The sequence below is a fragment of the Danio rerio genome, chromosome 17 (genome assembly GCF_052040795.2).
Source record: "Danio rerio strain M-AB ecotype USA chromosome 17, GRCz13ab, whole genome shotgun sequence".
NCBI lineage: Eukaryota > Metazoa > Chordata > Actinopteri > Cypriniformes > Danionidae > Danio > Danio rerio.
Window position 1 is genome coordinate 7,662,776 of NC_141037.1, and position 26,218 is coordinate 7,688,993.

The following is a 26,218-nucleotide window of genomic DNA, read 5'->3' on the forward strand; positions in this document are numbered from 1 at the left end:
TCTAAAGAGGCTTGAATTTCCTTTCTCTTTTGACTTCGTTGTTTCAGAACTGTCTTTAATTTCAAGAGCCAAGCAACAGCAACCTTCAACTTTGTCCAGTCTGAGAAATGAGTAATCAGCCTATGAGTAGCATTTGACTGTTCACTTACAAGAGTGCTATTTACACATATGTTCCTCTTGACTTCAGGATCATCTGCTTTAAGAGCAGAATCAAATATTTGTGCTGGCCATTCTTCCACTGGTTTCCACAGATAACTTGGTCCATTGATCCATTCTCTGTTTGTTAAAAGCTGATCTGCTTTCAGACCTCTGGAGCAACAGTCTGCTGGATTTTGAGTCGTAGGTATGTATCGCCACTGTAATGGTGTTGTAATTTCTCTTATTGCAGAGATCCTGTTGGCGACAAAGGTAAGAAAACGTTTGTCCTCATTTTTTATGTATTTCAACACGGACGTACTATCTGTCCAGAATACTGAATCAACCAATGGAAACTGCATCTCTGCCCTTAACATTTTGTCCACTCGAGCAGCAAGCACAGCAGCTGTCAATTCAAGACGTGGAATAGTTACTGATTTCAAAGGTGCTACTCTAGCTTTACTGAGTAGGAATGTTACGTGAACATCATGTTTTGTCTCCATCCTAAGGTACGTCACAGTGCCATATCCAAGTGTACTTGCGTCAGCAAAATGATGCAACTGAACGTTGGTAAGTTCATCCATTCCTGCTGGTTTTAGACATTTGTCCATCTTGAAATCTGCCATCTTCTCAAGCTCTTTTAACCATAAAGACCACTGCCTTTGGAGATTTGAGGGTAGCAGATCATCCCATCCACATCTTATCCTACATAACTCTTGCAGGAGAATTTTTGCTGTAAGAGTGAATGGAGCCAAAAATCCTAAAGGATCATAGACAGAGCATACCTTTGACAGGACACCCCGCCTGGTGCAAGGATGATCTTTGCTAGTTATTTTAAAATTGAAAGTGTCGGATTCAACACACCACCACAAACCAAGAGCTCTTTCCATTGGCAACTGGTCCTTGTCCAGATCCATCATTTTTATGCCCTGGGCTCGGTGTTCTTCAGGTACACTTTGTAGCACAATACGGCTATTGCTGATCCATTTTATTAACTGGAAACCTCCTGCTAAGCAGACATCTGTGAGATCCTTGATCATCAAGACGGCCTCTTCCTCAGAAGGTACACTTTTCAAACAATCATCCATGTAGAAGTTTGTGTGAATTGTGTCAATTACCTTTTCAGGAAAGTCATCTTTGTTGTCCTCAGCAGTTCTACGTAAAGCATAGCAAGCACAACTTGGGGACGACACAGCACCAAACAAATGCACTTTCATCCTGTATTCCACAGAGTCCTGATTGATATCACCATCTGGCCACCATAGGAAACGAAGAAAGTCAGTATCTTCTTCTGCAACTTTAACCTGGTGAAACATTGCTTTTACATCAGCCATAAATGCAATAGGCTCTTGTCGAAACCTCACAAGAACTCCCAACAGTGAATTTGTCAGATTAGGACCCTGCAGAAGCTGATCATTCAATGATGTACCTTTAAAGGCAGCTCCACAATCAAACACCACTCTTAATGTTTGCTTCTTGGGGTGATAAACCCCATGGTGAGGGATATACCAAACTTTCCCTTCATCCTGTTTTAATTGATGTAACGGTACTATTTCGGCATAACCGTGTTTAATTACCTCATCCATGAAATCTTTATATTCTTGATGGAAAATCTTGTTTCTTTCAAATTTCCTTTTCAATCCAATTAAGCGCTGTTTAGCCACACAAAGGTTGTTTGGCAACATGGGAATTTCCATCCTAAAAGGAAGATTCAATTTATAATGTCCATCTTGAAACTCAATTGACTTGCTTACCTTTTTCATAAAGGCATGCTCTTCTCTTGACATTTCCTTCTTTTCAACAGAATTCTCATTAAAGTCATGATTGTATTGTTTACCAAGCATATCCTCCAATTTTCTTACAGAAATCCTGTTAACAGTCACACCTGAACATTTGACCTTATTCCTGCTTCCTTGGAGTGGTCCATTTACAACCCATCCCAATAGGGTTCTAACTGCATAAGGTCCATCTCCATTGCTGTTTATAACCTCCCAGGGCTCCATTACCCTGGAAGCATTTGCTCCAATCAGCAAATCCACATCAGCAGGAATTTGAGGAATCTCAACACCTTTCAGATATGGCCAATTTTCCAAATCCTTTTGAGTGACAATGTTGTCTCTGGATACAGGCATTCTTTCTTGAGTGAAGACTTCTGGAAGACTATAAAAGGTGTCATCAAGAAGGTTAGACACTTCCAATCCAGTCAAAACAGTGCTATTAACAGCCCTTTGATTGCCCATTGTTTTCAAAACAATATTAGTTTCCTTTCCCTTTAATTTCAAACTATGCATTAAGCGTTCTGAACAAAATGTGGCAGAACTGCCAGGATCCAAAAATGCATAGGTTTGAATTACTGTTTGTCCCTTACTGGATTTGACTTGAACTGGTACAATTGATAATGCACAGTCTCCATCGTCACCGGCCCCTGTTTGACCACATGTTGTGAGGGCAACATGTGCACTACTTAAAGATGAATGACTTTGTTCTTGAGTGCACACTCTTTCCTTTTGTTGGATATGCAAAATGCTGGGATGCTTTTGACCACACACTGCACAAGTCAAGCGCTTATCACATCTTTTGCTTATGTGTCCAAAAGAAAGACAGCCAAAACAAACACCTTTTTCCTTTAGAAAGTTCAATTTGTCTTTATGCAGCTTGTTTTGCATTTGTGTACACTGCTCCAATAAGTGATCACGTTTGCAGCACAAACATACAACTTGGGCCTTTGATCTTATATCAGTCTCACAGCATTGAATTGATTTATTGTTGGTGACAACTGTTGTTGCAAAACTGTTTCTAACTTTAGTCTTAGGTTGGGATTTCTGTTGCACAGGCTGGGTACTCTGGATATCACCAAACAAGGGATCTGATGACATTTTGACTTGACGTTCAACAAATATCACAATATCTTTAAACCGTGCTCTCTGCTTGCGTCTTTCCATTAACTCACATGCAACAGTTCTCCAATTTTCCCTTAATTTGTAAGGCAACTTCATGATGATGGTTTTCAAATTGCTTGGCATCTCTAGCTCTTCCATATAGTCAATTTCTTCCATTACATTACAGCATCCACGCAAAAAGAGAGCATAACTCTGCAATGAATTTACATCCTCAGATTTTATTGAAGGCCATGCCAAAACCTTTTCTACATATGCAGAAGCTATTTTGAATTCATTGCCGTAATGTTCCTTTAACAATGCTTTAGCTTGCACATACCCTCTTTGTGCATCCATATGCTGACAACTGCGCACAATCTCCCTTGGCTGACCTTGTGTATATTGTTCCAGAAAGTATAAACAATCTCTACTATTTTTGGTTTTGTCTTCTATTCCATGCTCAAATGCTCTCATAAAAGTTTTATATTGCAGAGGATTGCCATCAAACACAGGAATATCTCTTTGAGGCAGTGTGCTGGATTGTTGTTGTTGTACAAGCAGGGTGGTAATCTCATTTTGTTTTTGCAAGATATTACAAAGGTTCGAAGTTATTATTCCATCACTGTTCTGCATTACACTTGAGGATTGCATTTGTGACGTGAAATGAGGATCAATTTGTGGCACACTGTGAATTTGCTGAATCACGTTCCTTGAGCTTTCTTGCAGGGAGACTTCTATTGGCACATATGCCTCTGCATGAGGGTTGACAGTAACAGTTCCTTTATCACAATATGCATTCATATCATCAGTGCAGGTTTTGAGAGACTGATTATTTAAAACAGCAATTTTTGCAGTAGCGGCTGCAATCTCTGCATCAATATCCAGCTGTTCTTGTCTATGTCTCAGCTTTTCTTGTTGTACCTCCAAAGTATGCTTTTCCTTTAAAGCAGCTGCACGCGCCATTAATGCAGCTTTCTCTGCCTCTGCCATGATTCGTGCTGAAGCAGCAGAAGATCTCCCACTACGTACACTGCTTGAACTTTTCTTACTGGACGATTTACTGGATTTACATGAGGATATGTTGGAAATGCTATCATCTGGATTAACATCCTCTTGACATACCCTTGCATCAACACCAGAACATGAAACTTGACTTTCAGCGCTCAACCATTTCTCAACATCATCTACAAACTCATCGCAAATCAACATCTTTCCATTGAACCATGTTTGTTGTTTTTCCTTTTCTTCACTGGGCAAAAGAACCATCACCGAATTGTGCATTTCCTTTGTTTCGTCTCTCAATTTGATGAATTTCTCAAAGGAACACTGCACCTCCTTTTCATATTCTCGGTTGGACATAAAATCCTTTATAATAGCCATTAAGTTCTTTGCCTTGCTTAGTTTACACTTTCGTGTCTTTTGCAGAGTTTCCAATTTTTCCAATAAAGCCTTAGGAGTAAGCTTAATGAGCCGCTTTTCCCTCACATGCTCTGTTTCAAACTTCTCAAATGGCACAATATTCTCTGTCTGTTCACAGGTAGCCGCACCATCATCATCACAATTCATTAAACTCATATTCACAGCTGAAATCGTTTGCCTCCTAAGCAACTTTAAAACTTAAGCAACCAATGCATTGGATTTACGCTATTGTGTGCACACAAAGTCATTCATTAAGTAGCGCTACACATACCTTTGTTTCATTCATTCAGTTCATCACGGCTGCTCCTCAAGAAAGTCCAAAAATGATGCATGATGATCCACAAAGAAGCCATTTTTTGACAAATGTAGTGACACAAATGACCATTTTGTCACTTGAGGTGTTGTAGGGTTGTTTCTGACGCGTGAGAGCTCAACAAACGAATCATCCTCCAAATACTGCTTATCAGATTTATTTTTTGCACAGAGAGTTCTTATGGTTCAATTTCCACTCACAGTCTGATATATAAATGCTCATAAAATCACATTGAATGCCTCAATAAAGCTCTTTCAAACACGGTCAAAAAATGTTGTGCTTCCCTCTAATTACACACCTGTTGTTCTAAGTCTTTGTCTACCTATATACTCCTCCAAACCCCCACTCCACCCAGTGGTCAAAAACAGCATTACAAAAAACATAATGGCTCTTACAGGGAGCGTGTCACAAGGTGATACTGAACGAATGTGCGAATATAAAACCAACTTCAAGGTCTGGAACTACCAAAACAAAACAGTTGAACAGCTCCATTAATCAACCACATGAACCCCATTTCAATTGCGTGATTCGAGCGTGCACTCATACAATTAAGTAAACGAAAACTTACCAGATGAATCTCTCTCCCCATCAAATACTCGGTTGCCACGAATGGCCGTCTTAACAGCTCTTATAAAGTAGTCTACTGAGAACACACGATATCAAAACACGCCACTGGGATGTTTTTTTTTTTTTTTAGTTTTTTAAAATTTTTTTTATTGAAAATACAAAATCCAAATACAACAAAATGGGATTCAACTTTACAACTTGTGTGTCATATATGGACGGCTCAACACAAAATAATATACAAAGATACAAATGTAATATACAAAAAACATTCAAGTTAAATAAATCCAATAGTGAAAGGAAAATGCAAAAATTAAATAAGTAAATAAATAAAAATTAAGTACAACATATATCATCTATGGCAAGTTATATACAACAAATAAATTGAACATTTTTAAGGCATTTTTTGTTTTTATTTTAACCAGGGCATCTGAAAATATTTTAAGTTCTTTTTTAAATACAATAAGTAATGGAGGAGTTTTGAAATATCTACATTTATGAATGAAATATTTGGCTAACACAATTATCATATTTATCAAATCGTGCAAAGTAGAACCATCTTTAGTAATTCCATATAGTACATTTTCTAATGTAAAAGTCGAACCTTCAGCAACCACGTTTTTTACGCCACTGGGATGTTTTAGCAAATCAGTCACATTTACTACGTCAATTAAGAGTGCGCGTCACATGATCTGCACGCTTGGTTGTTCAAAAATTTACTTGCGTAAAAACTAACTATTGCCATTGTAATATCATTATTATTGTAAAGGTTATTTTCACGTGCGTTATTAAATATAGAAGCTTTATAGGCCTATAAAATAATAATAATAATACAAAAAGACTATTTACAATGTTTATAAGTCCACATATTATATAATTGCATTTGTAAGTGTAATGGGGCGATCCCCAAAGGGGAGGGGTTTCCCACTCGTATGCGTGTAGTGGGGGATCCCCAAGGGGGAGGGGTTTCCTCACTATGCTTAGGTGAATGGAGTTAGAAATTAAGCTCGCCACCCCTTTAAAAGTGTGGAGGTTTTGCTTCCGTTATCTCCCTGGCATGGAATAGTGGCAGTGTGTTGAGTGCGTGCAAACTTTTGATGTGCGTTAAGCATTGAGCGTTGAGCAGTAAGCCTGCAGTGTTTAGAAAAACCTGTAATTCTGTGTCTTTGGCCTGCGGAAGTGCAATCGCATCAGCAAGTAACGGTATGTCTCTGTTTATGTCTCTGGCTATTTCTGGCGAGTTTTAGAGCTGTTAATTAATAATAAATAATTCTTTTAGCTACATCCATGTATGATTGGTGGATTGCTCACCATTTGCGTTAAGAGCCAGTTGACTGGGCTGCGGGTAAGTTTCTATTTGAGAGTCTGTAAATGTTTTATCTAGAAACATGATTTTAAAACGTTAACATGCGAATGAATATTGACTGGTTGTTTTATAGAGAGCCCGTTGCTGTTTTGCTGCTGTCTGGCGACCCGTTTGTGCTACGGAGGGGCGATTTCACTTTCCTTCTCGGCACCTGATTGTGTGTGACTCGGTTGCGTCAAGGCAGTGTGTGTGTGTGTGTGTGTGTGTGTGTGTGGGTGTGAGCGCGCCCTTATTGTGCGAGGGTGCGCTAAATTCTTTCGACGTTGGCGCGGTTGTGAGTGTGCGTGTATGTGTGCAGTGTTGTGATTTAACTATTTGGTGGGTTTGTATTTTGTTTGTGTAAATTGCTAAGGGCTGTTATTGTTCAACCTACATTTCAATACTAACAGTAAGGATTACCTTATATGGGGAGGGTTGTGTTATTTTGGCTTTGTTTGTTATGCGGGTGGTTTGTTTTGAGTGTGGGTTAGTTTCTCTTTATTAATGAGTGTTTTGTTTTGAAGGTTTCGTTGCACTGGAGTGTGGCATTTTCCTCTTTTTCCTTTTGATCTTTCCCAATGGTATATCCTGTGTAATCTTGAGTGTGAGAGCAGTGGCCACTGACAACCATTATACAAACCATTGTATTGTTTTGTGACTTATTGTAATTGACTATCTGTTTTATATGATTACATTTTAAAGAAAAAAACTCTTTAAGTGTCTAATAAAAGATTGTTTGTACACATCTCTGCTTTATTTCCATTTGTTTGGAGAAAACCTGAAGTTGTGGGTAGTAAAGTGAACCTCTATTTGGTTATATTCAGTACAGTACGGGCCCCGGCCACATAAGCATCATAATATGGATAATACGAAACCCCCAAGAACAATAAATAAATATGCAAGTATATGAATAAATGAGTAAATAAATCCATAAATTCCTGCATAAATAAAAAAATAAAGAAATATGCAAATAAATGAGAAAATAAGTCTATAAATTCGTGCATTAATAAAATAATAAATAAATATGCAAATATAACTTGTATGCTCGACCGTAAACTTTTAAAGTACAGAATTTCATGAAAACAATGTTTATTATATTACAAATTAACTCTTTAAACTGTTAAAAAAAATGTGCAGATTATCGCTAGTCTTTTGAAGTGTCTTACTGGCGTCTTTCTGGTTGTATTTCAACTTTAATGCACCTTTACAATAGAAAAATAAAAACAAAGCAGCTGCTAAGAGCCAATGGATCCAAAATGGCGGAATCGCTGAGCGCTGCTCAAACACGCGTTCGATTGCTATGGCAACTGTGGAACGTTAGAATGATGCTCGGGCAAGAAGAATTTCTTCAGTTCATTTCGAGATAAGTTAGCCGTTCAGTACAGTCAGTTATCGATATTAGTGCTAGACGGTAGACGCTATGGCGAGCAAACAGAGAAATATGGCTTTCGTCGACGACGAATTACATCACTCTTCAGAAACTCCATTCACAGTTCATGTTGAATCGCTAATTATAGATATGAACATGGATGTTGAAGTTTCCAACTACACTTGTGAGGATCAGGGTGGCATGAATGCCTCTCCTGAACCCACAGAAGACAACAACTCAACAGGTAACTAACTTTCTTTCAAGTGACAAAAGATATCTCAAATGTTTTCACTGAAATGATCTGTTTTCTGAAAATATGAAACTTTTATTATGATTGACCAACACAATGCAGAAATGTAGGACAACAGAGACATGTTTAACAGTGTTTTCACAACAGCTTTCTTTGTAATTACAATGCCGATTGCTAGGCTTTGGGGATACTATTACTAACTGGTTAAGTTTTAAACATTTACCCTCTCTGAAAATACAATACTTGGGGATAGTTTACCTAAAAGTTTAAATGTATTTACTATTTACTCACCGTCAAAGGTGAGTTTGTTTCATTTGAACACAAAAGAAGATAAATTGAAGAAAGGTGAAAACTTGTAATCATAGTATTTGTTTTTCCAACTGTGGAGGTCAGTGATTACAGCTTTCTTCAACATATTTTCTTTTGTGTTGAGCAGATAAATGGTATTTAATTTGTAATTCTCTCTTGACTTGGCACAAAATGTCAAGCTATAATCCAGCTTTAATGGCAACGACTGAGATGCTCATTTTATACCAATCATGATATAAACAGTTCACCTACTTATTGTGATACTGTTTCTAGACTGTTTAATTTGCCGTTTCTATTACATTTTCTTGTTTATTTAGCTTTTGTTATAGTTTGTGGAGTGTGTTGCAACATTAGAATGTATTTATCATTGAAAACAGTGGAAATATTTTAAAAATAACTAAAATGTTTTATAATTTTTTCTTTAAAAAAAATGTTTTTTTTCTTTAATTTCGGGTACATACAACTAATGTACAATTTACAGTGAACTGACTTTAATATTGTAGAATTATGTAAATGCTGAATGTGATTGGAAACATTTGATTCTGTTTCTAAATGTTGGTTAAACTTCTTAAAGCACTTTCAGAGTTATAACCAATGTAATATAGAGTTGACTGAATTACAAATAATATTCATGCAACAGTTTATATAACTCAGTAAACACACAAACAGATGATTTATTCATTTATTTATATCTATCTATCTATCTATCTATCTATCTATCTATCTATCTATCTATCTATCTATCTATCTATCTATCTATCTATCTATCTATCTATCTATAAGATTATATATTATTCTAATTATTTCATGACATTCAAATCTTAATGTATGTTTGAGGAGGTGGAAACAGTCAAAAAATAGTTATTATGGGAGTCTTTAAGCTAGAAACATACAGACTGTTATTAGAGCTGGGCGATTAATCTAAAAGTAATCGAAATCGACATTCAGATGCTATAATCGATCCAATTTTTCCAGGTCAATTTTTTCTATTACTTTCCCTTCCGAGTGTGGAGTCATGTGACTTACTTTGTTAAAGCTGAATTATGCTTATTATCTTATTCTGATATTATACTTCTGCCAAGGGCACGTGTACAGTTAGGCTTACCTTTCAAAAAAATGTACTTAGACGTCACAACAACTTTAGGCGCAAGCTTTGTGATTAGTCGGCTTGGTAGCAGTGAAGACAATGGCTGGCGCAGAGACACGTTTTAAGCAATGTGTGTTTTAATTTCAGTTGTTCAGCGTTGTTGTTCAATAAATAATCATAGATAGTAGATAGTGTGTGTTTACTTCAATTATTTTAAAATCAAGTAATGCACCCTTTATTCAGAAATCTCTATAACATGAGCATATTTACTGTCCAAAACCTGTCAATGAACTGTGAGGGCAAAGCATGAAATAAATAAATAAAATAATCGTTTGTTAATCGTAATCGAGTTAAAATGTTCATTTAATCAAGATTTAGATTTTAGGGCAAATCGCCCAGCTCTAACTGTTATACATACATACATGTACTTGACATAAGTTGTGTTCAATTGTGCACTAAATGCACCCGCAAATCTATATATATTGATTATCCATGTCTAAACAGTGTTTGAAGATGTCAATGTTTGTTTTTGTTTTCCAGAGATTGGAAATAATCCAACTGATTCGGAGGAATTGTGTGACACGATTCCAAGTGTTCCTGCATCAGAAACTGAATTGGATATGGTTGATCCAGAAGGTGTCCCAGGTCCAAGCAGTTCTGAACAGGAGCCTGTGTGTACAGCAATTCTGGAGGTCGACATCAGTGATGCCAGGAACCCAACAGGTAAATGTCAACATTTGAGCATTTAAGATGCAATATTGCAATATGGTAGAAATAGAAATTGCTTACCATCAAGTCTAATTATGCAGTATGTGGTTGGAGATAACACATCATACTTATAATTTTTTTCAGAAGTTCCAAAAGTGACGAAAATTGGCAAATTCTTCTCCTTCTTTGGAACCCGAAATGTGGAAGACATCTGCAGACTTCCCAATGATTTATATGTTCTCAGCACAGCATCAGACAGATCCAGATGTTGCTGAGATGATAAGTGTTTCAGAGGAAAGTGATTATGAATCAGCTTCTGAAACGGATGAGGTCGACATGGAGCAATCAAGTGTTCCTGAGCCAGAGGCTGAATTGGATCTGGTTGATCCTGAAGGTGTCCCAGTTCCAAGGAGTTCTGAACAGGAACCTGTGTTCAGAGAAACTCTATATGTCGACCTCATCAAACCTCACACTTCCTTCAACTTAAAGAGGTCTGTGTCGGTTTCTACACTTCTGAAGGAACCAGCAGAGCCTTCAACAGAAGAAGTGGAGAGCAGCAGTGGGATTGACCAGGATGGCATCAGTGCTTCTCCTGAAATCCCCCAGGTGGACAGACCAACAGGTAAATATATCAACAGTCTTTATGAGAAACAATATTGCAATGGCAGACAAGTCATTCTAATTAAGCTAATATGCAATCTGTGGTTGAAGATAACACATAACCTCTAATATTTTTACAGAAGTACCTGAAATGTGGAAGGCAACAGCAGACCTCCCAATGATTTATGGGTTCTCAGCACAGCATCAGACAGATCCAGATGTTGCTGAGATGATAAGTGTTTCAGAAGCAAACGATTATGAATCAGCTTCTGAAATGGATGAGGTCGACATGGAGCAATCATGTGTTCCTGAGCCAGAGGCTGAATTGGATCTGGTTGATCCGGAAGGTGTCCCAGGTCCAAGCAGCTCTGAACAGGAACCAGTGTTTAGAGAAACTCTATATGTCGACCTCATCAAACCTCACACTTCCATCAACTTGAAGAGGTCTGTGTTGGTTTCTAAACTTATAAAAGAACCAGCAGAGCCTTCAACAGAAGAAGTGGAGAGCAGCAGTGGGATTGACCAGGGTGGCATCAGTGCTTCTCCTGAAATCCCACAGGTGGACAGACCAACAGGTAAATATATCAACAGTCTTTGAGATTCAATATTGCAATGGCATACAAGTCATTCTAATTAAGCTAATATGCAAACTGTGGTTGAAGATAACACATAACCTCTATTATTTTTACAGAAGAACCGGAAATGTGGAAGGCATCTGCAGACTTCCCAGTGATGTATGGGTTCTCAGCACAGCATCAGACAGATCCAGATGTTGTTGAGATGAGTGTTTCAGAAGCAAACGATTATGAATCAGCTTCTGTAATGGATGAGGTGGACGTGGAGCAAACAAGTGTTTCTGACGCAGAGGCTGAATTGGATCTGGTTGATCCAGAAGGTGTCCCAGTTCCTAGCAGCTCTGAACAGGAACCTGTATTTAGAGAAGCTTTATGTCGACCTCATCAAACCTCAAACTTCCTTCAACGTAAAGAGGTCTGTGTTGGTTTCTAAACTTATAAAAGAACCAGCAGAGCCTTCAACAGAGGACGTGAAGAGCAGCAGTGGGATTGACCAGGATGGCATCAGTGCTTCTCCTGAAATCCCCCAGGTGGACAGACCAACAGGTAAATATATCAAATGTGTATATGCAATATTGCAATGGCATACAAGTCATTATAATAAAGCAATTATGCAGTTTGTCATTGAAGATAACATAATATTTTTTCCCCAGGCTTTCCAAAAGTAAAAATCATCAAGAAAGTTGGTGCATTCATCCGAAAGCGTTTTGGGTTCTCAGTACATCCTAAGGCAGAGCCTGCTGTTGCAATGGATGAAGTCGACACAGAGCAAACAAGTGTTTCTGACCCAGAGGCTGAATTGGATCTGGTTGATCCAGAAGGTGTCCCCGGTCCAAGCAGCTCTGAAAAGGAACCTGTGTATAGAGAAACTCTACATGTCATCGACCTCATCAAACCTCACCCTTCCTTCAACTTGAAGAGGTCTGTGTTGGTTTCTAAACCTCTGAAAGAACCAGCAGAGCCTTCAACAGAGGACGTGAAGAACAGCAGAGGGATTGACCAGGATGGCTTGAATGGTTCTTCTGAAACCACTCAGGTGGACCGACCATCAGGTAAATGTATCAGTAACCTTTATGAGATGCAATATTGCAATGGCATACAAGTCATTTTTAAATAGCTCTTTGTACAATTTGTAATTGAAAATAACATCATAATTTTTCCCCAGGCTTTCCCAAAGCGAAGCTCTTCAGGAAAATTAATGCATTCATCCGAAAGCGTTTTAGGTTCTCAATACAGCCTAAGTCAGACCCCGCTGTTGCAATGGATGAGATCGACACAGAGCAAACAAGTGTTTCTGACCCAGAAATGGAATTGGATCTGGTTGATCCAGAAGGTGTCCCAGGTCCAAGCAGTTCTGAACAGGAACCTGTGCCAAGAGAAAGAATGGATGTCAACATCACTGATGCCATGAACCCAACAGGTAAATGTCAACAGAGCATTTGATATTCAATATTACAGTAAGATGCAATTATGGCTATGAATTCAGACTAATTGATTAGAGTAAGTAAGTAGAGATGTTTCTAATAACATTATTCATCTTCTTTTTTTCCCAGAAAGTACCAAAGTGAGGATGATTAGCAAAGTCCGTGCATTCTCCAGAAAGCTTCATGACATCTCAGCAAAGCTAAAGACCGAACCTAATTCACCACAGCCGCTGAGTGTCCCAGATGCAACAGGGTCTTTGAACACCAGTGTGATCGATGAGGAGGCTGTGGATCATTCTCCTGAAACCCCTGAAGATCACAGCCCAACAGGTAAAGCATTGAGATGCAGCATTACACTGAAAAGTCTTTTAAATCATTCACATAATTGTAAAGATAACGATAAAGATATAGTTTTTAAAGTCATTCAACAGTTGATTTTTATATTCTAGGAAAAATCTAAGTCTGTTTTCTTTGTTTTCTCTTTAAGGACTCACCAAAGAGTGGATGATGAATCAACTTTCTGAATTCTACTACAAGCTTACAAGTCCTAGAAATGATCTTGGACAGCCGGGTCCAAGCAGTTTGCCTCCTCAAAATCTGCTGAATGAAGTTTTCGACTTTCAAAAGCTTGCAGAGTTATTGAAAATAGAAGCCACCGTGAACAAATGTAAACTGCCCCTGTCACCATTTACGGAGGTCTGGCGCAACGTCTACATTGGAGATGAGTAAGTCTACAGCACAAAAAAACAGCACAGACCATGTCATAAAAGAAAATGTAGGAGTATTAATAGGAATCTAGTAAGAATAGCTGACTGTTATTAGAAAAGTACTCTCCACCTCAGGACTGTATTTATTTTCTAATAATTAATTAGTTTATACACACTTAAAGGGACAGCTTACCCAAACATGAAAATTCTGTTATCATTTAATCACCCTTGACTTATTTCAAAGATTTTTGTCTTTAAAAATACAACAAAAGGAGATATTTTGAAAAATATTGGAAACTCCATAGTATGATTTTCCTACTATTGAAGTCAGTGGTTACAAGTGTTCAGTTCATTAAGGTTTGAAACCACTTGAGGGTGGGTAAAAAGTGAGTAAATCTTCACTTTTGGATGCACTATCCCTTTAAAGACATTGTTTAGATGTTGTTTTGACCTATTTTTTGTCTTGTTGGTTGTGCAATTTTAATATCTATATAGTGATAATAGTGATTTGGAAGTGTAATTCAGTCCAAACCTGCCTGGAACTATTTCAGCTTTGTGTTTTCTGACCACAGAATGTTAACCAGCCAATCAGAAACAAGCATTCCTCTTGTATATATGTAATTCTAGATTACAAATATATTTTGCAATACAACCTTTTTAGTAAAAGACTAACCAAAATTGTGTTCTTGTGCAGAGAGACAGCAAGAAATCGACGCAAACTGATGGAATTGGGAGTCACCCATATCCTAAATGCAGCAGCGCCGAAGATGACCTGGGAGGGAAAACCAAAGAAGAAAGGACTAAAAGGAAAGATCCTTACAGGACCGGAATATTATGAAGGCATGGACATCAAATATTGTGGCTTGCCTACAACATACGACCAAATGCGAATCGTCAAATACTTCTGGCCTGCTGGAAAGTTCATCGCAAAGGCCTTGAGAAAGCCAGACAGTAAGATCTTTTTCATCAAACATTTAACACTTACTGTTTGTTTGACCTTTGTGTTGACTTACTTTCTGATTTTATTTCCACAGATGTCCTGTTTATTCATTGCAAGCATGGTGTCAGTCACGCGCCAACACTGTTTGTAGCATATCTGATGATGTACTACAAACTACCTCTGGAGGAAGCCATGGGTTATGTGACCAGGGCGAGGCGCATCAGACCCTTCTCATCCTTTCTGCTCCAGTTGTTGTTACTCGAACCTACGAAAAAGACAAGGAAAAGGAGAGTAATCAGAAAGCAAAAAGGCATTGTAATATACAACTAAGAAAATAAAATAAACTGAACTACAAGATGGCTGCCGCACACTGAAAGAATGTTGCTGGTTTGAGTCCCACACAGAAAGGCCTCCTGGAAACCTGGGACTCAAATCACATACCTTAACCCTTACCTACTTTTATTATTCAGTTTTATTATTGTTTGTTTTTTTATCTCTGGATGTCTGTGCACTTTAAAAAAATGCTTTTCAGATTGAGCTAGAAAAACAGCATAGAGCACAGGGCTGCAAGATGGCTAAATGTTAGCCGCACAGATAGAAGGGCGCTGGATCGAGTCCCACACAGAAAGACCTCCTGGTCTAGTCAGGACTCAAACTAGTGACCCTAGCCCTCACCTATTTTTTATTTTCAGCTTTCTGTTTTATCTCTGGATATATGTGCACTTTAAAAAATGCTTTTCAGATTAAGTAAGAAATACAATACATTTCTTGCTTAAAGCCCCAGTGGCGGACGAGTCTCTGCGAGTCTCTGTAGGTCAGGGGTGCTCAAACTCGGTCCCGGAAAGCTGGTGTCCTGCATATTTTACTTCCAACCCCAATTAAGCACACCTGAACCAGCTAATCAAGCTCTTTCTAGGTGTTCTAGAAACTTCCAGGCAAGTGTTTTGAAGGAAGTTAGAGCTAATCTATGCAGGAGACCAGCCCTCCAGGACTGAGTTTGAACACCCCTGCTGTAGATGATCTACTCACACCTGCAGCTTCTCTAAGATGGACGTCCAGCCACCGGTGCCTAGACTGCAGCTCTGCACAAGATGTTTGGCCATAGGAGAAATGGTCGTGCCCAACTGAGCCTGGTTTCTCTCGAGGTTTTTTTCCTTCACTTTTGTCATTCAGTGAAGTTTTGTTCCTCGCCACTGTCGCCACTGGCTTGCTTGGTTTGGGACTTGTGGAGCTGTGTGTCGTTAGATTAACTCTTCAGTGTTCTGCCTTTTAAACCACACTGAAATGAACTAAACTGAAATTCAACTTCAAAAACTGGACTGACACAGTTTCAATTTACGAGAACTTCTATGTTAACGGTGTTTATCTGTGCACTTAAAAAGTACTTATTGTGCAAAAAATGCGATTAATCAGAGCATAGGTTCAACTTTGCACATAAAAAAGTGAATTTTTTATACATTTTTAAACTTTATTTTAGAATTTACATGATGCACTTTCCAAAAAAAAAAAAGTCACTGCTTAGATTGAGTTAAAACCATGTGTCAGTATCCATAAGCGTTAGAGAAAAGAATAAGCCCCACTTGGCTCCCTTTTCTCTATGGATACCACTCTTCTGGCTACGCCTTGTAGCTCCATCCTGCTGGCTTTGGTTTGGAGATCGGAGGTGATGACTCCCAACCGACTAAGTAGTGTAACTCCCAAAATGGGACCAGCAGCAGGCATGGGGCCAATCAAGTGTTCCAGCTCAAGTAATAAACTGGCACATGCGTAGCAGAAGAGGGAGGGCTGGGTGGGCCAACCAACTCAAAATTATATATTTTGTTCAAATGTTATTTTTCTGTAGAAAATTTATATTTTATTATATATATTTTTTAATTGAGTTAGCTAAATTGTCTGTAGTTTATGAGTGTGTATGGGTGTTTCCCAGAGATGGGTTGCAGCTGGAAGGGCATCTGCTGTTTAAAACATATGCTGGATAAGTTGGCGGTTCATTCTGCTGTGGCGACCCCAGATTAACAAGGGCACTAAGCCAAAAAGAAAATGAATGAACGAATGGTTTATTTTTCAGTTAAAGCTATGCTCTGATTGAGTGCACATAAAATCAGATACTCATTGTTTTCTCTGCTCTGTGCTGTGATTTATTTTCACTCTGTTTATTCCATTTATTGTAACTGTGCCGACTGTAAAAAGTGTTCTTTCATTGTTTTTGTATTGTACAAATCTTTAAATAAAGCAAAGTGTTCAAAAATCTTGTTGTAGGTGTTTGATTTGAAAATCGTCTTCACGCTGTACACCAGTGTTTCCTTTAAGAACAAATCAAAAGAGCTAAACTTTTTTGGGAGAAAAACAAACACAACAAAAACAAGGGCTTTAAGTTTCATAAGAAATGTTTTGGTAAACCACTTGCAGCTTCTCCACGATGGACGTCCAGCGTTCTCCAGCCTCCGGCACCTAGACTGCAGCTCTGCACAAGATGTTTGGCCAGAGGAGAAATGGTCGTGCCCAACTGAGTCTGGTTTCTCTCGTGGTTTTTTAATTCTTATCTTTCGACAATTGGTGAATTTTTTTTCTCTCGTCGCTGTCACCACTGGCTTGTATGGTTCAGGACCTGTGGAGCTGCGCATCGATGGATTTGCTCTTCAGTGTTTGAACTCTCAGCAGTGAATAATAACACAAAACTGAACGCACACTGTTTCAGTTTACTATAGTCTTCTAAGTAAAGCTGCTTTGACACTATGTATGTACATCGTAAAGGAGCTATAGAAATCAAGATGAATTCAATATACAGTTGAAGTCAAAAGTATTAGCCCCCTTTAAATTTATTTCTTTTTTTAATATTTCCCAAATGATGTTTAACAAAGCAAGGAAATTTTCACAGTATGTCTGATAAAAATTTTTTCTTCTGGGGAAAGTCTTATTTGTTTTATTTTGGCTAGAATAAAATCAGTTTTAAATTTTTTAAACACCATTTAAAGGATTAAATTATTAGCCCCTTTAAGCTATATATTTTTTTCGATAGTCCTCAGAACAAACCATCGTTATACAATAACTTGCCTAATTACCCTAACCTGCCAAGTTAACCTAATTAACCTAGTGAAGCATTTAAATGTCACTTTAAGCTGTACGTAAGCGTCTTGAAAAATATCTAGTCAAATAGTATTTACTGTCATCATATCAGTTATTAGAGATGAGTTATTAAAACTATTATGTTTAGAAATGTGTTGGAAAAAAAATCTGCTCTCCGTTAGACAGAAAATGGGGAAAAAAATAAACAGGGGGGCTAATAAATTTGACTTCAACTGTATATCAGGGTGTCTGCCGGGTCTTAAAAAACTATTAAAAGTTGAGAAATGAATGTTGAGAAATGTAAGGCTCTTAAAAAGTATTTAAAAGTCTTAAATGCTATTTTGCAATGTATTAAATTTTATATCTTTTTTGATTATGCAGTGTATGGTTGTCTGCTAAAGTTAAATCTACCAAATCTGCCAATATCAGGATGCTGTGTAGTTTATGAAATCAATGAAATCCTACTTGATTTGACATCATGCTGCTTTGTTACTGCAGTAACCAAGGCACTACCAATTATTTCTGCAGGTCTATAGGCACCAACCTGCTGAATTAGCTCGATTTAATTGATTTTTATTCAGTTTATAAATAATGTTTTAGTTTTGGATTAGTTTCATACATTAATATTTAGTAAATATACTGTAAGTTACAATCTCGCCAGTGTTTCTGGTTAAACCTTTAATGATGGATTAATGATAGAAACACACACACACACACACACACACACACACACACACACACACACACACACACACACACACATACATATATATATATATATATATATATATATATATATATATATATATATATATATTTTTTTTTTTTTTAATAAATGAGTAAGTAAATCCACAAATTTCTGCATATATAAAACAATAAATAAATAAATAAATTGCATATTTATTTGTTTTATTTATGCAGGAATTTATAGATTTAATCAATTATTTATTTGGGTATTTATTTGTTTCGTCCTCCGTATTTACATTTCTGAAGGCAAAAATAAACAAATAAAATAAATAAATAAATAAATAAATAAATACCTTGTTTGTCTACTCTGACTGACTGAGTGACTGACTAGTTTACACCAGGTTTACACTTAATGGGTGGGGTTTGTTGCATATGCGCGCTGCCTGTTCACCAGGAAGTCGTCAAAACATTTTGCGTTTACTTTCCATATGCAGGGGAATGGAGTAAGTACACCAGTCATACTCGTACTTAATTTAACGCCGTTTATGCTCTATTTACTCGTGATCCTCATTCCAGAGCCATTTTATCTCATTTATTATAGGCTGTTCACCTGTTCCTACATGTCAGTTGACGGTAACGTTAGTTGTTCGCTAGTCTAACGTTATCTATTGTTCCTCTTTGTGTTTCTGCATCTGTCGTTGCTTCAGTGGCTTTTTAAAAGTAATTTCTGACGTTAAATATAAACATCTGAGCTTTAATTTTCGTGTTTTATCAGTTACTGGCCGAGTTAAGTAGTGAAACTGTGTTTGACAGACTTTGGATGCGTGATGTTATGCTTTTAGCTCGTAATACTGTGTCTTTTCCCTCAAGTTTGGACATCTCTCTGCCATGAATAAGAGGAAATCTGGTGTTCACAATGCTGTAAAACCATCGAAGACCCCTCGGACTGATGGTAAAACTCATGTGTTGGAGGAGGAGGATGTTGATGAGGAGGATGGAGCCCTTCAAGATCATCTTTCTGCTTCGGTCGGTTTCATTACTTCCTAAACACAACCTGATAGGGATAATGTTGGATTAATGGTCAGTCAGGGTTCCCACAGGTTATGGAATTAAGTAAATTCATATTTATATACAGTTGAAACCAGAAGTTTACATACATTGTAAAAAAATAAACAACCATTTTTTTAAATGTCTGATGGTAAATCATACTAAACGTTTACTATTTAAGGTCTGTTAGGATTACTTAAATGATTTTCCTTTGCTAAATGCCACAATTAATTATTTATTTCTAGACAGTCACAAGTTTACATACATTTCCTTGGTATTTTTTTTATTTATTTACTGGTATTTATTTATTTTTTTAAACTGTATAACTTTGGTCAAATATTTTGGGTATCCTTCCACAAGCTTCTCACAGTAGTTTGCAGGAATTTTGGCCCATTCCTCCTGACAGAACTGGTGTAACTGAGTCAGATTTGTAGCCCACCTAAAGTAAAATCCTAAAATCGCCCCTGCTTTACAGTGATTTAATTTTTTAGATAAGATTGCAAAGATGGATTGTTCATTTGATACTAAGCCTTTATTTGTCATTTATAAGGGATTTATAAAGCATAAATAGTCCTCACTTTAGATTAAGTCACAAAACTGCATGAAGCTGAGTTAATGGAGCATTTATTACCTTATAAGGTACTATTAGTATATGCCTGAATAATTAAATAAATATAAATGTTGATTTAAATAGTTTATTAATCATTTACTAACTCATTCTGAATGATCTTAAAAAAAAACACCAGCTACACTTAAATACAAATGGTTTGTAAATAATGCAATACTTGATTTAGTAATGAAAAATCAATCAGTCACAAATTATGAAAGTACAGTTAATAAGCACATTATAAATGTACTTATAAATCAAAAATACAGCATTGTTATGAACTGCTTACTAACGTCTATTAATGTAGAGGTAATGCTTAACAGATAATGAATTCACTATATGCTAATGCTTGATAAATGATTCATAGTGTGTAGTTACTATGAAGTGTTATCAATTATTTTTATATTTGCCTATAAATTGCTTCTTGATTTAAGAAGTGTTAGATATTTGAACTAGAAATAAGAAAGGCTTCTGAATTAAGACAATATACAGTTTAAACCAGAAGTTTACATCCACTATAAAAAGGCACATAACCATTTTTTAAAAAGTCAGATGTTAATGTGACTTAACCTTTTCTCTTTTAGGTGAGTTTGGATTATCAAATTTGTTTCTGTTATGCTTAATAGCAGAATATTGAAAGAGATTTTTTTTGAGAAGTTGTTATAACTTTTCTTGAAAGTCAAGTTTACATACAATAAGATGATTATGTCTCTGGAAAAGCTCAGATGATGGTGTCAAGCTTTTGGAAGCTTCTGATTGGCTGATTGACAACATTTGAGTTAATTGGAGGCACAACTGTAGAACAGTACTTAAAGAAAACCTCAAACACACTGCTTCCTTGTGTGACAACATGAGAAAATCAACAAGACAGAATCAACAAAAAAGCCAGATTACAACTTGCTAAATTACACTGGAAAAATTGTTGGAGACATGTCCTGTGGTCTGATGGAGCTAAGATTGAACTGTTTGGCCATAATTATCAGTGCTACATTTGGAGGACAAAGGGGAAAGCTTACAAGCCCACGTTGCGTTACGATGCTGTCGATCCGTGTTCTAACCTCACTTGAGTAATTATTTATTTATTTATTTTCATTTTTATTGTTAAGACATATAAAACTGTAAGGTTGTTGAACATTTGAAGTTCTAAAGCAGCTGTTTTCTTAAAAAGACGTGATAGTGTCATTAGAAAATGAATTGGAAAAGACCCTATTTTAATATAGTCAGTCGTGAACTGAGGTGGGCCAGTCTAAGGCTTGAAACTCCAGGGCTGAAAAGGAGTCCCACTCCGGCCCTGTGTGGGGCTGTTTGGCTGCAGGAGGGACTGGTCCACTTCACAGCATAGATGGGATCATGAAGAAAGAACATCATGTAGAAATACTGAAGCAACATCTCAAGACTTGGCCACAAATGGGTCTTCCAAACAGACCATGACCCTAAGCATACTGCCAAATTAGTTGACATGTGCTTTAAGGACAACAGAGTGAATGTTTTGGAGTGGCCATCACAAAGCCCTGACCTCAATCCTATAGAAAATTTGTGGCCAGAGTTGAAAAAGGTTGTGCGAGCAAGAAAGCCAACAAATCTTATTCAGTAACATCAATTCTGTCTGGAGGAATGGGTCAAAATTCCTGCAAACTTTTGTGAGAAGCTTGTGGAAGGATACCCAAAACATCAGACCAGAGTTATAAAGTTTAAAACCAAAGCTAAAAAAATACCAAGGAAATGTGTGTAAAGTTTTGACTGTCTAAAAAACATTCTCAAAAAAATTCTCTCATTATTGTGGCATTTAGCAAATTTAATTGATTTAGGTAATCCTAACGGACCTAAAATGGATATCTTTTAGTATGATTTACCATCAGACATAAAAAAAAAAAAAAAAAATGGTTATGTCCCTTTTTTTAGAGTGTATGTAAACTTCTGGGTTCAGCTGTAGGTCATGGAAATTTAGTTTTTGAGTCAGTAAAAGTCAGGGAATTTTATACTTGGCTTAAAATGGGTACCCTGGCCAGTGAATAATTGTTATAGCATGTCTGATCCAAGTAACATCATGTGCTTTTCCAGAATGTCGGAGATATCGGTGTGATAGAAAGTATAACTTTGAGGAACTTCATGAGCCACCATTTGCTTGGACCTTTAAAATTTGGAGCAAATGTCAACTTCATTGTTGGAAACAATGGAAGTAAGAGCCAACATAATTTCTGAACAGTTAAGATTGACATTATTACAGTAAATATATGAATGTGTGAAACCAAACACTTCAAAGTATCATACAAAAGATAGTTTACTCAAAATGAGAATGTCCTCCTCATTTAATCACACTTAAATTGTTGTAAACTTTTATGAATAACTTTTTAAAATCAGAACTATTAAACAGAAATAGCAGTTGAATAAATAAAAATGTAAGAAAGTTGAATAATGTTGGATAAAAGCAACCATTGACTTTCATAGTAAGAATAAAAATACCATGGAAGTCAATGGCTGTTTTTTTTACAACATTCTTCAGTGTATCTTCCTTTGTGTTTAACAGAAGACGCTCAAACAGGATCAAGTGGAGAATGAATAAATGATTCATTCATTCATTTTCTTTTCGGCTTAGTCCCTTTATTAATCCAGGGTCGCCATAACAGAATGAACCGCCAACTTATCCAGCAGGTTTTTTACGCAGCGGATGCCCTTCCAGCCGCAACCCATCTCCAGGAAACATCCATACACACTCATTCACACTTATACATTATGGACAATTTAGCTTACCCAATTCACCTGTAGCACATGTCTTTAGCCTGAGGGGGAAACTGGAGCACCCGGAGGAAACCTACGCGAACGCAGGGAGAACATGCAAACTCCACACAGAAACACCAACTGACCCAGCCGAGGCTCGGACCAGCGACCTTCATGCTGGAAGCTGGTAGCTGGAAGGGTATCGGCTGCATAAAACATATGCTGGAGTAGTTGGTGGTTCATTCCGCTGTGGGTACCCTTGATGAATAAAGGAAAAAATGAATGAATGAATCTTATAAGCACCTCTGGTACCTCATACTCAAAAGTATCATGTCATGTAATTTTTATCAATAAATATTACAATTAATTGTTATAAATGTTTCTGTGAACCGCTGATATAAATGTCACTGATGCTCCGGAATCAGTGCGGTTACGTCATAAAAATTTGACAACGCTGATTTGACAAAGAAACGCTCGTCACTGTGTCTCCGGACAAACCAGACATGATACATTGATGCATTGTCCCTCCCCCATGCCCAGATTGGTTCAAACTCGCTATATCACAACCAATAAGCATAGGTTTCGCTTTTGTTTGTGGACCAAAAACGAGCTTTTTGAACAACACGGAATGAGAGATAGGCATACATTTATGCGCGGCTAAATAAAACGCAAAAAAAAAGTTTTGCATGAAATAATTCTCATACTAAGTACTTTTGCATGCACAGCAGCACAGAAACATGAAAAAACAGTGACACAGCAAAGACGAACTGCTGCTCTTGCTGTTTTCAAAAGACGCAAATAAAGGTGCAGCTGTTTGTCTGCATTGCAGACAACCATATCCAAATCCATATCCACAGACAACTATATCCATCCTGGCACATAAAACCTAAGGATGTTCCATATTGAATCTAGTTTAGTTTTGTAACTATTTATAGTATAGTAAATATTTATATCAATATTTTATCAATATTATATTTATAGAAAATATTATATCAATATAAATATATATTTATTTTTTTAGGAGGATTTGCACCATGTTTATTTGGACTTTAACACATTATTTCTTATTTTCTTATTTTTTTATTTGTTCATTGTAAGTGGTGTTGTTTATAGTAACTGAAAATATATTATTTGAAAAAAGTCAAATTTGCTTCACTGTTCTATTATTTTGTAACATTGTTTTCTGTTTAGTTCATTCCCAGAACTTTTGGGCAAATACATTGTCAGTAAATAAATGCATTTTTTCCCCCATAGAAAAACCCCTTGGAATAACATTGAAATAAATTGCTATAACTTGCTCAGGGAATTGTGGATGTAGACAAAATTTATTTTGGAAGTTTAAAACATCATAGCATGTATTTCTAAAGAAAGAAAAACAAACTTCATAAGGTTTTGCTTGAAATAACTAGAAAATGCCACTTTTTTTAAAAATCGTTTCTGGAAAATATTGGAATATTTTCTGTCTGTTCATATGTTTTTGGACCAAAAAATATTTTAGACTGGACCTTTAAATGATACAGATTGAAACTTCAGGTTCTCCTGTTTAAAATGATATATGACACTTGAGGCTGACTGCTAAAATAAAAATAAAACTGCTTTAAAAAAAATAAAAAATATAGGCCCATTAGGTGCCCACAAAATACCTCTAGGTCTTTAAGGGATATATATATATATATATATATATATATATATATATATATATATATATATATATATATATATATATATATATATACATATACATATATGTATGTGTGTGTTTGTGTGTGTGTGTGTGTGTGTGAGAGTGTGAGTGTGTGTGTGTGTGTGTGTATGTATATATAGATATATATTAACAGTGTTGTTTTATTGTGAGTCTTTTCTCCATGTTTGTGTTTTTTGTCATTGCTTTAAGCTGGGAAAAGTGCCATTCTGACAGCTCTTATAGTGGGTCTCGGTGGAAAAGCAACTACAACTAATAGAGGAACGTCTTTGAAAGGTTTTGTGAAATATGGAGAGACGTAAGTATATTATTATTCAGAAAGATTCAATAATATTTAGTTGAAGTCAGAATTATTACCCCTCTTGAATATTTTCCCCACAGTTCCGTTGAACAGAAAGAAAAATTGTTGAACTCATTTCTAAACATAATAGTTTTAATAACTCATTTCTAATAACTGATTTATTTTATCTTTGCCATGATGACAGTAAATAAATTTGACTAGATATTTTTCAAGACAGCTTAAAGTGACATTTAAAGGCTTAACCAGGTTAATTAGGTAGGTTAGGATAATTAGGAAAATCGTTGTATAACAGTGGTTTGTTCTGTAGAAAAGGGGTTCCCAAACTTTTCAGCCCGCAAATCCCCAAAATTTAATGCCAGGAACTCTGAGGTGGTTATTAATATATAAACCTTGCACACAACGGCGCACACATACCAATAGGCCCAAGTCTATTCATCATTTAATTTTGAAGAACGCCACTTTGAGACCATCCTCAATGTTCAGTTGTAGCCTGTATTTTTTTGTGTGTACGTGAATGCTGTAAATGTGTAAGAGTTAAACCTTGTGCCATAAAATCAGTGTGCTGTGTTTTTAATAATGTAATCACTAAAGGGGTCACAAAAAAAAAATCGAAAGAACAATGGATTTTCTTTGCATGTTGTTTTTTTAATGTAACTATTAGTTACTATTTTTTTTGTATTTTGTAGATAAAGTATGCAAATTCTAATAATTTAATAAAATTGATTTGATTTTTGGAAATCACCAAGCCCCCCCCTAATTGTCCAGTGACCCCTCAGGAGACCCCCACTATGGGATTCACTGCTGTAGACAGTCAAAAAAACACATTGCTTAAGGGGGCTAGTAATATTGACCTTAAAATGGAAAATAAATGAAATCTGCTTTTAATCTAGCTGAAACAAAACAATTAAGACTTTCTCCAGAAGAAAAAATATTATAGGAAATACTGTGAGAAATTCCTTGCTTGGTTAAACATAATTTGGGAAATATTTGAAAAAAAAACAAACATTCACAAGAGAGGGAATAATTTTGACTGCAACTGTATCTTCACAAGTTCATGTTTTTTTGTAAACACTCTGATGTGTTCATTTCCAGTTCTACAGACATTAAAGTGAAATTAAAAAACCGAGGAAATGACCCCTATAAAGGGGATGTTTATGGAGACAGCATCTGCATTGAACATCGGATCACAAGTGATGGAGGCAGGACTTGTAAGATCAAGAATAAAGCAGGTAATTGCATCATTTCCTCTCTGGGTGACATCAGTAAGAAGACTTTCTTTCCAGTTCACACATTTATTCAATTTGATTTATTTTTAGGGCATGTGGTTTCCACTAAGAAGGAGGAGTTGACTGCAATACTGGACCATTTTGGCATCCAGGTGAAAAACGATGTGACGTCTTTTATGAAATTCTACCTAAAGCTTGCTTGTTCTTTAAGTTTTGGTTAGGCCAGACTTAATCTGTGGACTT

General features: G+C 36.6%; 3 protein-coding genes and 1 long non-coding RNA gene across 17 annotated transcripts in view; 3 read left to right on the forward strand and 1 right to left on the reverse strand.

Moving 5' to 3' along the window:
• Window positions 1-5,417, reverse strand: part of tdrd6b (tudor domain containing 6b) — a 46,042-nt gene extending 40,625 nt beyond the window's left edge. For both annotated transcript variants that reach the window (XM_087289766.1, XM_087289764.1), the window contains exon 1: window positions 5,312-5,417. The gene's annotated coding sequence lies outside the window, so the exon portion shown is untranslated. The remainder of the gene's footprint in view (window positions 1-5,311) is intronic.
• Window positions 5,418-6,310: 893 nt separating this feature from the next.
• LOC147839900 (uncharacterized) lies at window positions 6,311-6,877 on the forward strand. The gene is made up of 3 exons (XR_015512996.1): window positions 6,311-6,510; window positions 6,587-6,652; window positions 6,747-6,877. It is a non-coding gene; the product is annotated as an uncharacterized LOC147839900 (long non-coding RNA).
• A 1,019-nt stretch (window positions 6,878-7,896) lies between these two features.
• Window positions 7,897-16,869, forward strand: LOC147839901 (uncharacterized). 4 transcript variants are annotated; one of them, XM_087289954.1, is made up of 11 exons: window positions 7,897-8,265; window positions 10,208-10,390; window positions 10,520-10,997; window positions 11,116-11,550; window positions 11,667-12,096; window positions 12,204-12,602; window positions 12,716-12,970; window positions 13,104-13,304; window positions 13,462-13,699; window positions 14,376-14,632; window positions 14,716-16,869. In XM_087289954.1, the coding sequence occupies exons 5-11, from the start codon at window positions 11,802-11,804 to the stop codon at window positions 14,949-14,951; spliced, it is 1,881 nt and encodes a 626-aa protein (XP_087146080.1). In that variant the 5' UTR covers window positions 7,897-8,265; window positions 10,208-10,390; window positions 10,520-10,997; window positions 11,116-11,550; window positions 11,667-11,801; the 3' UTR covers window positions 14,952-16,869. The 4 variants fall into 4 exon arrangements, with proteins under 4 accessions (XP_087146080.1, XP_087146082.1, XP_087146079.1 ...); XM_087289956.1 differs by having other exon boundaries at window positions 11,761-12,096; XM_087289955.1 differs by having other exon boundaries at window positions 7,906-8,265; window positions 10,523-10,997.
• A 1,965-nt stretch (window positions 16,870-18,834) lies between these two features.
• smc6 (structural maintenance of chromosomes 6) overlaps window positions 18,835-26,218 on the forward strand; it is an 87,322-nt gene continuing 79,938 nt past the window's right edge. For 8 of the 10 annotated variants that reach the window (XR_015512883.1, XR_015512884.1, XM_087289883.1 and 5 more), the window contains exons 1-6: window positions 18,835-18,877; window positions 19,245-19,400; window positions 22,090-22,207; window positions 24,641-24,746; window positions 25,842-25,978; window positions 26,066-26,127. Coding sequence is in view for 8 of the 10 variants with exons in the window: in XM_087289883.1 (XP_087146009.1) it covers window positions 18,863-18,877; window positions 19,245-19,400; window positions 22,090-22,207; window positions 24,641-24,746; window positions 25,842-25,978; window positions 26,066-26,127 (594 nt within the window). In the remaining 2 variants the exon portion in view is untranslated. Of the gene's footprint in view, window positions 19,008-19,244; window positions 19,401-22,089; window positions 22,208-24,640; window positions 24,747-25,841; window positions 25,979-26,065; window positions 26,128-26,218 lie in introns of all 10 variants that reach the window. The other 2 variants (XM_087289888.1, XM_087289889.1) reach the window with 1 other exon arrangement.